Below are 13,518 nucleotides of genomic sequence, written 5' to 3'. Positions count from 1 at the left end.
CGTGAGGCTGGGAGAAGGTAGCTCAGACCTCTGCCCGCTGCTTTTTCAAAAGGCTCGAAAGAAAGCCGATATGCACGGCTTCTAGTACTCACGGTGAAAAAATAAACTAGCAAAACACCCATGGGAAATAAAACACGTGGTCCTGACGGACAAGGATTTACATACTGTGTGTTATATGTGTGTCTATATATACCATTTAACCTCTGCACATGTGTGTAGGCAGAACGTAATCCCGGTGGTTAAAATTAGCTGAAAAAGTAAAGGAGCATCCACCCACCTGCTCAGTTATTCCAGATAGAATAGTATTTGTGGCTTGTATGATTATGATGGATATTGTTTCAGCAATGACTCCTGTAAGTTTTATGTTAATACATGCTAACATTTATTTGAGACCACCTGTCTTTCCCTTTCCTAGATTTTAGTAGTGTAATTTGACATGTTCATCTAGCAAATAAAAGCAACATCTAAGGGCTGTTCATGAGACTGCTTTGTGCATGTGCTAGAAGAATGGAAGCAAGATGTGATGGCAGGAAGGCTTCCATGCGTGCTTTTACTCCCTGGTTATGTACATCGCCATCTCTTCAAAGGCAAAACAGGTTTCAAAAAGTGCTACTGGCCATGCATTATCTCACCATAAGATCTTGGCAATTATTCACAGGCTTTGATACAGTCCATATGGCAATTGCACATTCCATCCATTTGGGAAGTCAGCATCTGCTGGCAGTGCTACGGTTGGTATGTATGCATGAAGCACCCCATACCCCCAGGTAAAGGTGTGACTTGACAAAACACTAAAACATTTTGCAGTGATCTACAGCATTATTACAGATCTGTCATAGTTTCAAAAGACATTATCAGAAATGGGGTGGTAGTAGGGTGTATGCAAAAGCAAGTTCTAAACTCATTTGAGGCTCCCTTCTAATACAATAAACTGGCTTGCCGGTCATTTGAATACAACAGTTTTCCTTGGATATAGATGGCAGTAGATACATTCAGTACTGCAGGCATCAACATAGCTTGTCTTTCTAAATGACAATGCCATCAATTTAAGCTTCAATTTCTCAATTTTAGTTTTTTGTACCCTTCAAATTTGGTGTAGCTTAGTTCTTGGAAATGAAATTCAGGTCTTCTGAAAATGTGCCAGACTGAGCAAAGAACTCATATTTTTGATGATGTTCTTAACACATGACTTTTTTGTCCCAAAACACAGAGTTACTTAGGATATTTTAAAATTAGCTTCTGAGGGTTTGCTCTCATTTTAGAAGTTACTTTTCCCCCAGCAAATTTGTCATAATTGGCTGCACCAGTTGAATGTGGCTAGGCAACTACCTTCATTTCATTAAGATTTCCACCCAACTTTTGAACCCATTTGCCATTTCTGCCACAAGACAGAGGTCTTCTGAAACTTTAAAGAAATGGGCAGGCAGAGGAGAGAGATCCCCCGGGGTTCCTGCTGTGGGAACAGCGGCTGTCAGATAAGCTCCAGGCAGTCTCGAGTCTCCTGATAAGGCCACGGAAGTGCTCAGCCTAGTGGCAAGTTTTGATCAGAGCATGCATCAAAACCAACCAGACTCCAGACCAACACACCTCCTTAGCTCTGGTGCTTATAAACCTGCTGGTTGCTTTAATCATTTTAAAAATAACGGAATACTTTTTTGTTTGCTTGTTTGTTTGTTTTTATCAGAGGCTACGCTAATTCAAAGTATGCCTATTGTACTAACTATTCAGTACTTATTCAGTACTTTTTATCAGGAAAATATATCAATTATCAATTAATAAATCAATTTGTTGTATGCACCATTGCAGAAATGCCCAAGATAACTCCTGACCCTTGGAACTGGATCAAGCAGTAGATTTACTGATGTAATAATGATCTCTGGAGATGCCATTCAATCTAATGAACAATCACTTTAACCTTCATGTGATGTTAACATAGATCTCTTTGGTTCATACTGGAAAAGTCTACTCCAAGGGTATATCACCTATCAGATTTTACTTTTTTTTTTTTTTTTTTTTTTAATAGAAATATTCCTCAAAATTTTAAATCTCAAATGTCTACAATGAAAATATACAGCTTTTTTATTATTTACCGAGGGAAGTTTAGTAAGTTGCTTGTTTTCAGTATATTATCTCCTTAGCAGAAAGTAAACAAATGTGTTCAGAAATAAAACCAGAGCTACTACTGCCATTTGTCCTCTAAATACTGCAAAACTCCAAACAAAACAAGCAATGCCCTTTAGATCAGGGTGTCTGAGAGTGGGGGTGCATACTTGACGATAGCAAGGGAAGGATTTTAAGAATATAGAGTAACTGTGACTCTAGATGGTGAGCAGGAACCAAAGACAACAATTGTGACTGGAAAATGCATACTTGGGTACCGTTCATTCAGATCTAAGTGCTAACTTTGTGAAGCAATCTACAGACAATGAAAACTGTCCTACAAGACCACAATGTTGTCAGTCTGGGGGTTTCTTTTGTTGTCAGCTCCAAATGAAATCTTTACACAATAAAAATGAAAACTGAAAAATTTAAACAATGTAAAACATCATTATTGTCCCTTTGCTGAAAGGAACTCTGAAAGGAACTCTGCGGTATTCAAAGCCAGGATGCTGCCTATATGTTGATTCATACTACTCTAAGTGTTGGGTTCAATTAAAATTATCTGTGGACATAAATTTTAGAGTTCTTTTCATCTTCATTTTTTATATAGGAAAACACTTAATTGGAATTTTAAGGAAACAGCATGTTAAGCTAGGTATATTTCTTTATATTTTTACGTAAACTGACCTCAAATTCTCTAGGCATGTCTGCAGTGCAGTTTTAAAAAAACAAACACACTGCACTGAAACCATAATGGATACAAAAGTCTGTCCCACACTACAGTCATCAGTGTCACAGAAGATCCAGAAAAAAAATTTCTGTCTCTAATTCACTTCCAAGTCATAAAGATTTAGAGCAGACCAGACCCCTTACTGGTTGCCCCCATACCTTTAAGGTCATTGGCTTTCCAAAGCAAAGCTCTGCCAAACAGCAAACCTTTGAAAGTGACAGCTGCGTTATTAACCAGCATACTTGGATGTCTGTAACTTCTCCTTTGGACAGTCCCAGGGGCCCTGCACACTGTCTATATCCAGCTGATACGGCAGCAGGTAGAGCTTCCATTCCCGATTTTGCCACTGCTGCCTGACTGCATCCTGCACAAGACATGGCATCACCAAGGAACTGCCCCCACTGAGCTCTCACAATTGTGAAACCAATTCCTGTATTGTTCCATGTCACTCCAGTTACTGCACTGCCAGGCATTTTCTTCGGCTAATAAATTCCAGAGTAAAAATGGTAGTGACATGCTGTAAAAATAAAAACAGTAAATCATGTGTAAAGGGTTTATATAGTAGAACTGGTTATTATTTTATCCCTTTCCTAACCCTTAAACACTCAACAAGCTTGCCAGAATCTGAAAGCAACAAAACGCTTTACACATAATGGACGTGGGAGAGATGCAGGGAAGCAGCCTAAAAAAGAAATAAATAAAAAACTGAAATGATGGTTGAACAATGCAAGCCCTGTCCAAAGGCCCAGCCTGCCACGCACGTTGTACAGCCTGTCCTCTCCTTCTGCTCCTGGCAAACAGCCCTCCCCTGGAAGCCTGCCCTGCTCAGGCCCAGCTCTGTTCCCAGGACACGGCCCTTGCACCGTTACCGCAGTGGGCTGCATGTCTCCTGCTTCCCGGCTGCTGGTCACTCCTGTGAACAAGCAGTATTTTCTGCCTCATTACTTCCACGACACACCTGTTTCCACCTCCCGCCGCGGAGGTTGGGTCCACACAGCTGTTTCTCCTTCCTCAAGTACTGCACCATTCAACCCAAAGGTTGTGGAAAGGTCTGTCCTCTGTTACTTCTTTCAGTCCACATGGGAAGAAACCGTAATATTATCAGTTTCACCACAAAAAATGGCATTTCCGAAATTGACTACTACATCATCTTCCACTTTTCTTCCTTACCCTGAAACAGGGTAAGTAGATCTAACAAAGACATAGCACCGTGAAGGAGGTTAGCGTAAGAATTTGAAACATCTGCTATAAAACTTTCAAAGGTAATTTGCTTGACTTGAATGTAAAAACAAAGCATAACAAAACAAAACAAAAAACCTGGGATTACCTGGGATTCTCACAGTCTCATTTTTGCAGAAACCACATGAAAGTGGGGGTGAAGATTTGGGTAAAGCTTCGTTTGGAAAGTTTGTGCGTGTCAACTGGAAGGGCACGCAACTTTTGGAAGTTAATGACTCCACTATGAAGAACTAGGTATGATTTTCCATGCTGGATTAGGTCTCTTAAAAGTTCTGTATGAGCTACTACTAAATCAGAACAGCCAAGTTTTATTTTGCTGACATACCAGTAACACAAAAGAGCATAGGAAAACCATGGTCCTTTCTGTTGCACATCAGAATGATAGTCAAGTTACTCTATTACCAGGATGACCTTTGCAGCTATGATACTGCAGGCAGCGTGTGGTTACTACATAAAATGCATTAAAAACTTTCTAAAGGGATTTTATAACTGTTCCGCTGCCCTTAAATATCCGGCCTCAGAGACTTTTTTCTTTATAGGGAATAAATTAGCATGAGAACTCTAGGGGCAGCACTCATCCTCTTCAACTGGCTGAGGGGTATGACGTGTGCCAACAGTTCCATCTTAATGAAAAACAATAGCTACTGTGTCCTTTAAAGACTGACTAATAATCACACCTTTGTGCTGCGCTGTTAAGCGATCACTGAAGCCACACATATCGTGCCCAGTACCTTTGATCTAAGGCTTCCCTGAACACAAACAGTACCATGGGAAGCCAGTGTAAAACCCAGTTAGCTAAGCCACTTGGGCATCATCTTGATGACTCCCGATTAAGAATTAACATGACCATTACCCCATTAACAATTTTTCACAATTATTGAGGCTCATAGGCATTTTTTTTCCTGCTCTTTCAGTTTCCCACAGCAAGCATGAGAGTGTGGCACCCTCCTCCTGCATAGCACAGTCCTGCAGGCATCTTGCCCTGCAGCAAAGATGGGGCAGGGCCTTGGAGCCTCCACCATGGCTTTTGTGCTGGACAAAACCAGATATTATGGAGAAGGCTGCAGGGTTATTGCCTGAGGGTGGCCAAAACCCATTTTGCTCCTACCTGCTGCAGCCAGCTACCTTACCCTACCCCACCCTACACCTCTGCTGTGACATGCCTGTACCTCCCAGCTTCAAGTGCTGGGGCAACCCTTTCAAGGTTAAGTATTTGAAAATGCAACAACCAACATTTAAAACCCCACAAAAAATAGGCGCTCTACATGTCACTGCTTCCCCTAGTTGTGATTTTGTGCAGAGAACATTTTTACTCTGGTAACTGTGTATTTCAGCCCTATCCTCTAATAGTAACATAACATTCACAGTTCAATTTCTCTACTACACATACACTTAATCTGGGCTTTTAATAAGGAAACTTCTGACTGCACAATAAATGAACTGGAAGTCCTGGAGAAGTTTGTTATCATCAGTTCTGTAGTTTATTTTCTCTTAATATATCCCAAACATCACACATTCCAGCTACAGGTCTGGATGCAAAAAAATGAAGTGTATTTTCAACAAACATATCTTTTTAGTATCACAATAACAGAAATCCAGAAGTAATCATTTATTGATGCACACATTAATAAAGCCCACTGGATAAGTTTTCCTACTAATGGTATATGAGTGCTATTTTTATTTTCACCTAATTCCATTTTGTAATGGCAATGAATTTTTATACAACAGTGATTCTGTTTGAGTCTGATTAGCTTCCCCCAAAGACTGGTTAGATTGTAGCTCTGAGAAAAAAAAAAAAAAACACCTCTCCTTTAAGAAATCACATACAAACTCAAGAAGCACCTATGGTCCCCAGAAAGATCTGTTGCACTAAGAAAGCATAAGGCATTTGTCTCCTCATTTAACCCCCATGTCAGAGATCCACAGGCTGTCTCAGGGGCAGTATGAGAAGTGAAGGGCTGGCAATGATTTAACGGAGGCTAACTTCTGGTAAACAAGGTCAGGCACCTCAACATAGGATAACGTGGTGTTGCCCTAATGTGATCTGGGCTGGAACACCCCACAAATCAGATGTCAGGCTGCCCAGTCAGTGCTGTGAGCAGAATGGACACTGCTGGGAAGCACCCTAGCAGTGTTGGAGAAACCCTGGAAATGTAACCCCCACCGTAATGACAAAGGACCCTCATGCTGCTGTGGAAAGGATGAGACTGTTCTGGGTGTTACTACCAAGGCACAGGCTGATCTACAGCCGTATTACCACTTGCAACGGTCCACAAACTGTAAGATCACCAGGTCTGAACAGTTTTCTCACTAACAAACTGGCCATGAGGACCATCAGCATCAGAAGGCAAAAGGGCTAAGTAAACTGGAGTCTCAGCCCCTTCCTCTGGTGATTTAGGGGCCTTAGGACCTGCCATGTCTGTTCTCACCCACCCAGGACAGCAGGCATTGAGAAGGATGTGGTCACCTTTTCTTTTCTCATTTAACATCCGGGCTTGAATCCTGGACAAGACTGTGACACCAATTTTGGACACCCCATAGGCAGTATTTGGCCAGCCCTCTTTCTCATGCACATTTTTCTTGGTATCTTCCACAAATTTTGTCATGAGCTCCACCAACTCTTCCTCAGTGATTGTGTCGCTGCGAAACTTCTTCTGTAGTTCTTGGCTGCAGCCTCGCAGAGCTGAGCTACTTGCCATACTAGAGACATTCACCACTCTACCTGGTAAAAAGAGAATAAAAGCTGGTTACATTTATACGCACTAAATACACCCAAACTCGAAGTAAGTTTGCTCTACAGTTGTGCGTTCACTGCTTAAGTGAATACCTGTAAAATATTTTGTGTGAACTATTTTGCAGAACTTCTGGAAGATCATAGTCTACTCAGCATTCAGTGCCTCTAGTGAATTCCATCACAAAGGATAATTTAAGGTGCTAAACTGCTAAAGCTCTCTACTGAACTTCAGGTAGGCTTGCAGGATATAGCCTGTTACGGTCCATAGGCACAGTCAGAGTAGTAAGTGGTTTTCTCAGTTAAGGGCAGCCAGACTTTAAACAGTCTTGAAATTCTGGTGGAAAGCATTTTCACTTCAGCAACAGCTTTAAGAATGTGCCACAGGAAAAATACCCCAAACACTAGAATAATGCATAATACAGCAAAAGCAACCTAGTTCCTGATGCACTGAGAGCATCAGCTTGTTTATAGAATGGTCAGTCTACAAATCCCAGCATGCAAAATTGCAGTAAGCTATTTCTCCCCTAGCACTTCAGCACAGAATGAACTAAGGAACGAATGCAAGGTTTTAGACCTTAAAAGCCACAGAAATGAATCATTTTTGTTAATGACTTTATTAAAATACTTGTTCTTTGCCCTTGGTATGAGGGACTAAATTGCAACTTTGGCGCTCTTTACTCTCTCCCACCTACTGACTCAAATTCACTTTGTGTCCTTTCCCTCCTCCCTATGGACTCAGAGTTCCCAACTTTTATCTCATCTACTCCTTTTCTCATGCAAACTGTAGGTGCACTTAGATGTGAGTATAGACTACACTTCACTTATAGCATCAAGCACTGATCCAAATCTATGGAAATATCACACAATCACAAGTTCGAAAATACTGCTATTGAAAAAAAAAAAAAAACACACCATCAACAAGCATAACTTCAAGAGTTTGATGTAGGAATTGGATCCAAATACCCTCCTTTCAAATTATGCGTGACATGTCAGCAGCATTTAAGCACTCCAGGTTTTGACAAGAGGAGCATTCTTTGCAGGACAGTCATCTGATGAGTACAGATTATTTGCATGCTGCTAACATTGCTTTATTATTGATGCATCTGTCTTCTTTCATCCTGGTCTCCCTCCATTCTATTTACCATTTTTGGTGAAGTTTCTCCTCTAGTTCCTCCTGCTACCACCACATTACGGCAGTGTAAACCATCTTTGAGTGCAATTTATAACTACATCACTAAACACCTGCGAATACGGCAAAGGCTGTGATCTAGAGACAGACCAACAGCCTATCGAGACGGTTTCTTCAGTTGCAAGGAGAGGCATATCACATCAAACCCAACGGGAATACTCCTTGTAGTTGCTTTCTTATCCTAATTGTATCATCAAAATGCCCTTTCTAAAGCGAGAACAATTTATGTAGGCAAGTAGCATGGAAAGAACGCGTGTAAATTCTTCATTGCTTCTTGAGGGCGCCGTGAAAATTCTACTTCAGTGCAGTGTGCTTGAGACATGACAGGGTTTTGCCAGTTAATGAGCACCAAAAATTCACATAAAACTATTTCTCTACTTGTTATGTTACACTTACCATAAGGCTTCATAATAGGCAACAATTCTGTGCAAATATTCTTGGTTCCAAAAAAGTTTGTCTTCAGGGTAACCTCTGCTTGGACTGCAAACGGAGTTTGGTCATGAACTTTTTTTAAGAGGCAGTAGCAAGGGAGGAAAAAACAAAACAAAACAGAATTATACTACTGTTTGAAAGGCAGTTATTGAACTAACAAAACCAAACAAGTTTATCTTATCACTGTCCAATGACCTACCTACTCACATCTAGTTCTCAGAGTATGGGCTGTGACTACCACATCAAGCAAACTTGGAGGTGCCCTCTCCTCTTAAATGCACGATGAAGCACTCTGCCAGCATCCTGACATATCTGGGGAAGGGATGGATAAGAGGAGAAATCGAGAGGAAAGAAGATCCTGAATCTAGGATACTGCCACTGAAGATGCAGAAGTTAGACTACTACTCTAGCATTAAGATCAAAAACCAGGACAGACAATTGCTTCCATACCCTGGCTCATTTCTTGCCATGTCTTTTGGGTTCTCAGACAGGACTTGGGCAGAGCAGTACAGAATTGCAACAAACACTGTAAAACATTCTATAAAGGATGCAGGCATAACAATTGCTGCAGTCTGTTGTGGTTTAACCCGGCCGGCAGCTAAACACCACACAGCCGTTCGTTCACCCTCCCCCCTCCCTCTCTGGGATGGGGGAGAGAAACGGGAAAGTGAAGCCTGTGGGTTGAGATAAAGGCAGTTTATTAAGATAGAAAATAATAATGATAATAATAATAATATGTACAAACAAGTGATGCACAATGCAATTGCTCACCACCCGCTGACCGATGCCCAGCCCAACCCCGAGCAGCCGGCCCCCCCAGCCCGGCTAGCCACCCCTATAGCCACCCCGTTTAGCATGACGTCAGATGGTATGGAATACCCCTTTGGCCAGTTTGGGTCAGCTGTTCTGGGTTTGTCCCCTCCCAGCTTTTGCTGCACCCCCAGCCTGCCCGCTGGCAGGACAGAGCGAGGAGCTGAAAAGTCCTTGGCATAGTGTAAGCATTGCTCTCCAGCAATTAAAACATCAGCATGTTATCAGCACTCTTCTCATCCTAATCCAAAACATAGCACCCTACCAGCTACTAGGAGGAAAAATAACTGTCCTAACTGAAACCAGGACACAGTCCAAAAAACCATGATAAATACCAGTGTGATAAATCATTTCCCTAAACAGACAGATCAGTGCTGACACAAGCACAAGCGTAGGAAACATGAAGCTAGGAAAGAGCAGGGAGCTGACTTAGGTAATCATACGGTGCGGCTCCATGGTCTGCTTAAGGCTGTGATCTCAGACAGAATTGACAGCTTGCCACCACCGAAAGTGGGGTAGGATGTGCCATCAGCTGACGATTTGGCTCAGCAATAAGCCATATGCTGTGCGTCCTCCAGCTTGAGGGGAAATAAGTTAGAGACAGCATTCTTCCTCATCTGCTACAGGCTCAATCTCTGCAGCGATCAAGGCCACCAGTATATAGAATAGGTAGGTCTTCACTTGGTCTCCATAACCCAGACCTACCTAAACTCAGAGAAGCAGTAACAGATCACTTGCTGGTTAATACACGTGTGGTTTTATTGCAAAACTCAGCTTAAATGACTGTAAATAAGTCAGCCCCAAGCAGATCACTTGGTTGCATTTAAAACAGAGATAAAAGCCAGACCACAGCCTATTGCAAAAGCTGTGACAACAGGAGAAAAAACTAGAAATCCACACAATCCAAAACTCCTGCTTCCATGCTCACTCTGCAACTAACTCCCCTGCTCTCAGAAACCCACTCATTTGTCAACAAAATATTACCTTGTAACATCCAATTGATACGCCCTCCCCTGACTTAACAAGCATTACTAGAATGACTGCTTTCACAGAAGATCATCCAGAAAAGAAGTCATGAGTACAGAGTCATTTCATACAGGGACATTTTTGGTGGACTAAGGACTTTGCTGGACTACCTGTAGCGCAGCACAACAACTGAACAATAAATTCAATTTAATGACAAACCTGATCTTTGACAGACAGCAATAACACACAGTACTACAATAAAGAAAGGATGCCATAAATTCTGGGATGGCAGCAAAAACCAAGAAAGCAAGAATTAAAGCCAAAATATGAGATAAGGATCAGAGCAAGTTATTATACTTAGGTGTAACTCTCTAACCTCTGTTAGATACTCACACAATAGCAGTTACAGATAAGAACTGTGATAGAGGAGCTGGTCATATGATCTACTGCTGACTCATGGTGAATTGTCAGCATGACAAGTCAAGTTCTAAACGTCTGGCAGCAATTTAGGACTAGAAAAATCTATGCTGTTGTAAAGGAATTAACAGAAACCTCACTGCTCATGCTATTTTCATCTGTTTGTGCTTTAGGGATATTGCTTAGTGGCTGACTTGGTAGCGTTAGGTTGATGGTTGGACTTGATGATCGTAAGAGTTGCTTCCAATCTAAACGATTCTGTGATTTATCTGTCCAACATCTATATAATACTATATCTGAGATATCTCACAGATGAGCTCTAGCTGGTCTTGCTACAGTTATTTCTGGATTTTTTGTTTCAGCTGTCCATGTATCCACCCTGGTGAAGGCTACAGTCGCTGCAAAGTCAGCAAGGGGAAACACAAACTGCACCTCAGGGTCTAGTCTAGCTCAAACACCTTGTCACTGGCAGGTTGAGCTAGAGCCCTGATTATGAACTGAAGAAATGCTGGCCTGGAGACCTGCAGGCTTTTTGTGCAATAGCCTTGGACAGAGATGCAGTCGTTTAACCATTGCTGTTAGGTTTGAGCACCGCTCTATTTGTCCATCTTCAGCAGCAAGTGAGGTTTGGTCTGTACTACCTGACAGGCTGCCTTAACCCATATTGTGAGCAGATTAAACATTGCTTATGCTGTGCTTGAACAGTTAATGTCCTAATTAGAGATCAGGACAGGAAATAAAAAAAAAAAAAACAACAACAAACAGAACAGAAGATAGATTAAAAAAACAGAAGAGCAAGCTTTTACTGACAGGGAAATTAACTAGTAGTCATGCCTGTGATTTGCTCCATCTGGAGCTAACATGATTCTCAATTTGTTTTTATAAACATCTACAAGTAGGATGCACTCTTCTACCTTGTAACTGTGGTGCCTTCCTCACTTTCACTGCCTTCCTATCTACTAGGAGATGAAAAAGTTTAAATTCTTGCTCAGCCCAGCAAGATTTAGATTAACTGTTCTATAGGTAACTGAACTATCTGAGAAAGTTAATGGGAAGTAAAGGTGACAGGAACACCCGGACCTGAAGGTTCTTTTTATCAGCTGGAACTCCTGAGCAGATAATGCACAGAGCAAAGTATAGGGCTCATAAAACACAGAAAACTCAAATCCCAGAGGAACATGGCCAACTTTCATACCTATAATGGGCTGCCATAGGTCTGATGCAACTCACATGCACCAAGGCAACAAACCCCTCTGCATCTAGAGTATTTGCACACTCTGTAAATGATGCAAATAAAATACTCCAGGGAAGCATGTTTACATACACAGTTAACCCATCAGGTGCTCAAAGAAGAGCTGTTTCACATTGCCCTCTCATCTTACTTGAGATAGTAGGCAGCTTGCCCAGCCAGAAAAGCAGCATGGTGCTGGCACAGAAATCCCATAAAAGAAAACTTTATAAAAACCCTGATGCATATACCATCCTTTTCCATGTAACTTTATACCACATATGACTAACCCAGACAGTCTGCTTCCTACCTTTGAAAGCTATTGCTGCATTGTTAACCAGCACATTCAGACCTCCATATTTCTCCTTCAGGAAGTCCCGCAGAGCTCTGATACTCTGCGGATCATCAATATCCAGCTGGTGGAAGAGAGGATGCAGCCCTTCCTTCTGGAGCTTCGCCACTGCTTCCTGGCCACGTCCGGGGTCCCGGGCTGTGAGGTACACATCCCCGGGGAACTGCTTGCACATAGCCCGCACAATTGCGAAGCCGATCCCTTTGTTGGAGCCGGTCACCACAGCCACAGGCACGCTGGACATTGTCCTCTCTGAACGTACACCAACGTGACAGTAACTGCAAATGGTAAAGAAGAAAAGTTTTACACTCTGATGGACAGAACAGATAACTAAAAAAGGATTAAAGTATTTTTTTTTTTTAAATCCAATTTAGAATTTCTCTTTGAATTATGCAAACCTACACTACAACTGTACATTAACTTCAATTTAGTGAAGTAGTGTGAGCTATTAGCAAAGAAATATATTTGGTGTTAAAACGTTTTAACTCTGCCACTGGTTGGACTTTAAAATAAAGTCACTCGTCCACTGCATCAACTTAACTTTTGATAGGATTACAGTCTCTTGGACGTACACCTTACAGGATGACCATTTCCTATTTTTCGGGACATTTGGCTAGTTCAGGTCAAGCACAGATGAAGTCAAAACTGAAAAACCTGCGCTCAGAAATAGGAGGGGAGCAGCTTAATCCTGAAGTGCCAAGCAGAACTAATTCTAGTGTTTTCAGAGGGATACAGGAACCATGCATTGCCCTCACAACTTTTCTTCCTTTTAACACACCAGCCAGCTTTAGACACAAAGTCCACTTCAGAAAACTGCTCTTCTTGCAGATGCAGCGCATTAAAACCTGCATTTCACCCATATAAATGGGTTTCAAAAGCAGTTTCTGTCCACTTTTAACTGCTATTCCCTTCCAAAAGGGAGCTTGCAAGTAACCACGAGCAGGCACCTAGCAAGAAGAAATCCTCACCAGCTCCCAAAAACCACCCACATCACGCCGGAGATGCCGGACAACTCATGCCCAGCCTTCCCTCCCGCTTCACTACAGAGGCCCCACTGGCCGCCTACCACCTCCCCAGATCCCCTTTTTCGCCCTAAAATGAAAACAGAAGGGATCCCACAAGCCAAGACCAGGTCCCCAAGAGACTCATTGCAGGCCGTTGAGGCGAGGCCGGCGCTCCCCGACCCACCTCTGGCTCTCCGTGCCTGCCCCGGCTCCCCAGCGCCGCGCAGCACGAGGTTGACCTGGCCGCCCGGCGCAGTCCGCGCTCCCCAGGGGCGGGCGCACGTACCTAAGATGGCGGCCGGGGCCCCGCCTCCCGC

General features: G+C 42.5%; 1 protein-coding gene and 1 long non-coding RNA gene across 2 annotated transcripts in view; one reads left to right on the top strand and one right to left on the bottom strand.

The window, feature by feature from the left end:
• LOC118160766 overlaps positions 1 to 6,327 on the top strand; it is a 25,206-nt gene extending 18,879 nt beyond the window's left edge. Inside the window, exon 3 of the long non-coding RNA XR_004747665.1 lies at positions 6,199 to 6,327. This is a non-coding gene — a long non-coding RNA (uncharacterized LOC118160766). The remainder of the gene's footprint in view (positions 1 to 6,198) is intronic.
• Positions 6,291 to 13,518, bottom strand: LOC118160765 (carbonyl reductase [NADPH] 1-like). Its single transcript, XM_035315743.1, has 4 exons — positions 13,386 to 13,518; positions 12,156 to 12,475; positions 8,389 to 8,496; positions 6,291 to 6,791 (listed from the first exon to the last, which is right to left on the bottom strand). The coding sequence occupies exons 2-4, from the start codon at positions 12,439 to 12,441 to the stop codon at positions 6,355 to 6,357; spliced, it is 831 nt and encodes a 276-aa protein (XP_035171634.1). The 5' UTR covers positions 12,442 to 12,475; positions 13,386 to 13,518; the 3' UTR covers positions 6,291 to 6,354.

Source organism: Oxyura jamaicensis, chromosome 1 (assembly GCF_011077185.1).
Source record: "Oxyura jamaicensis isolate SHBP4307 breed ruddy duck chromosome 1, BPBGC_Ojam_1.0, whole genome shotgun sequence".
NCBI lineage: Eukaryota > Metazoa > Chordata > Aves > Anseriformes > Anatidae > Oxyura > Oxyura jamaicensis.
The sequence above is the reverse complement of the archived record's forward strand: the minus strand, read 5'-3'. Positions and strand labels throughout refer to the sequence as shown.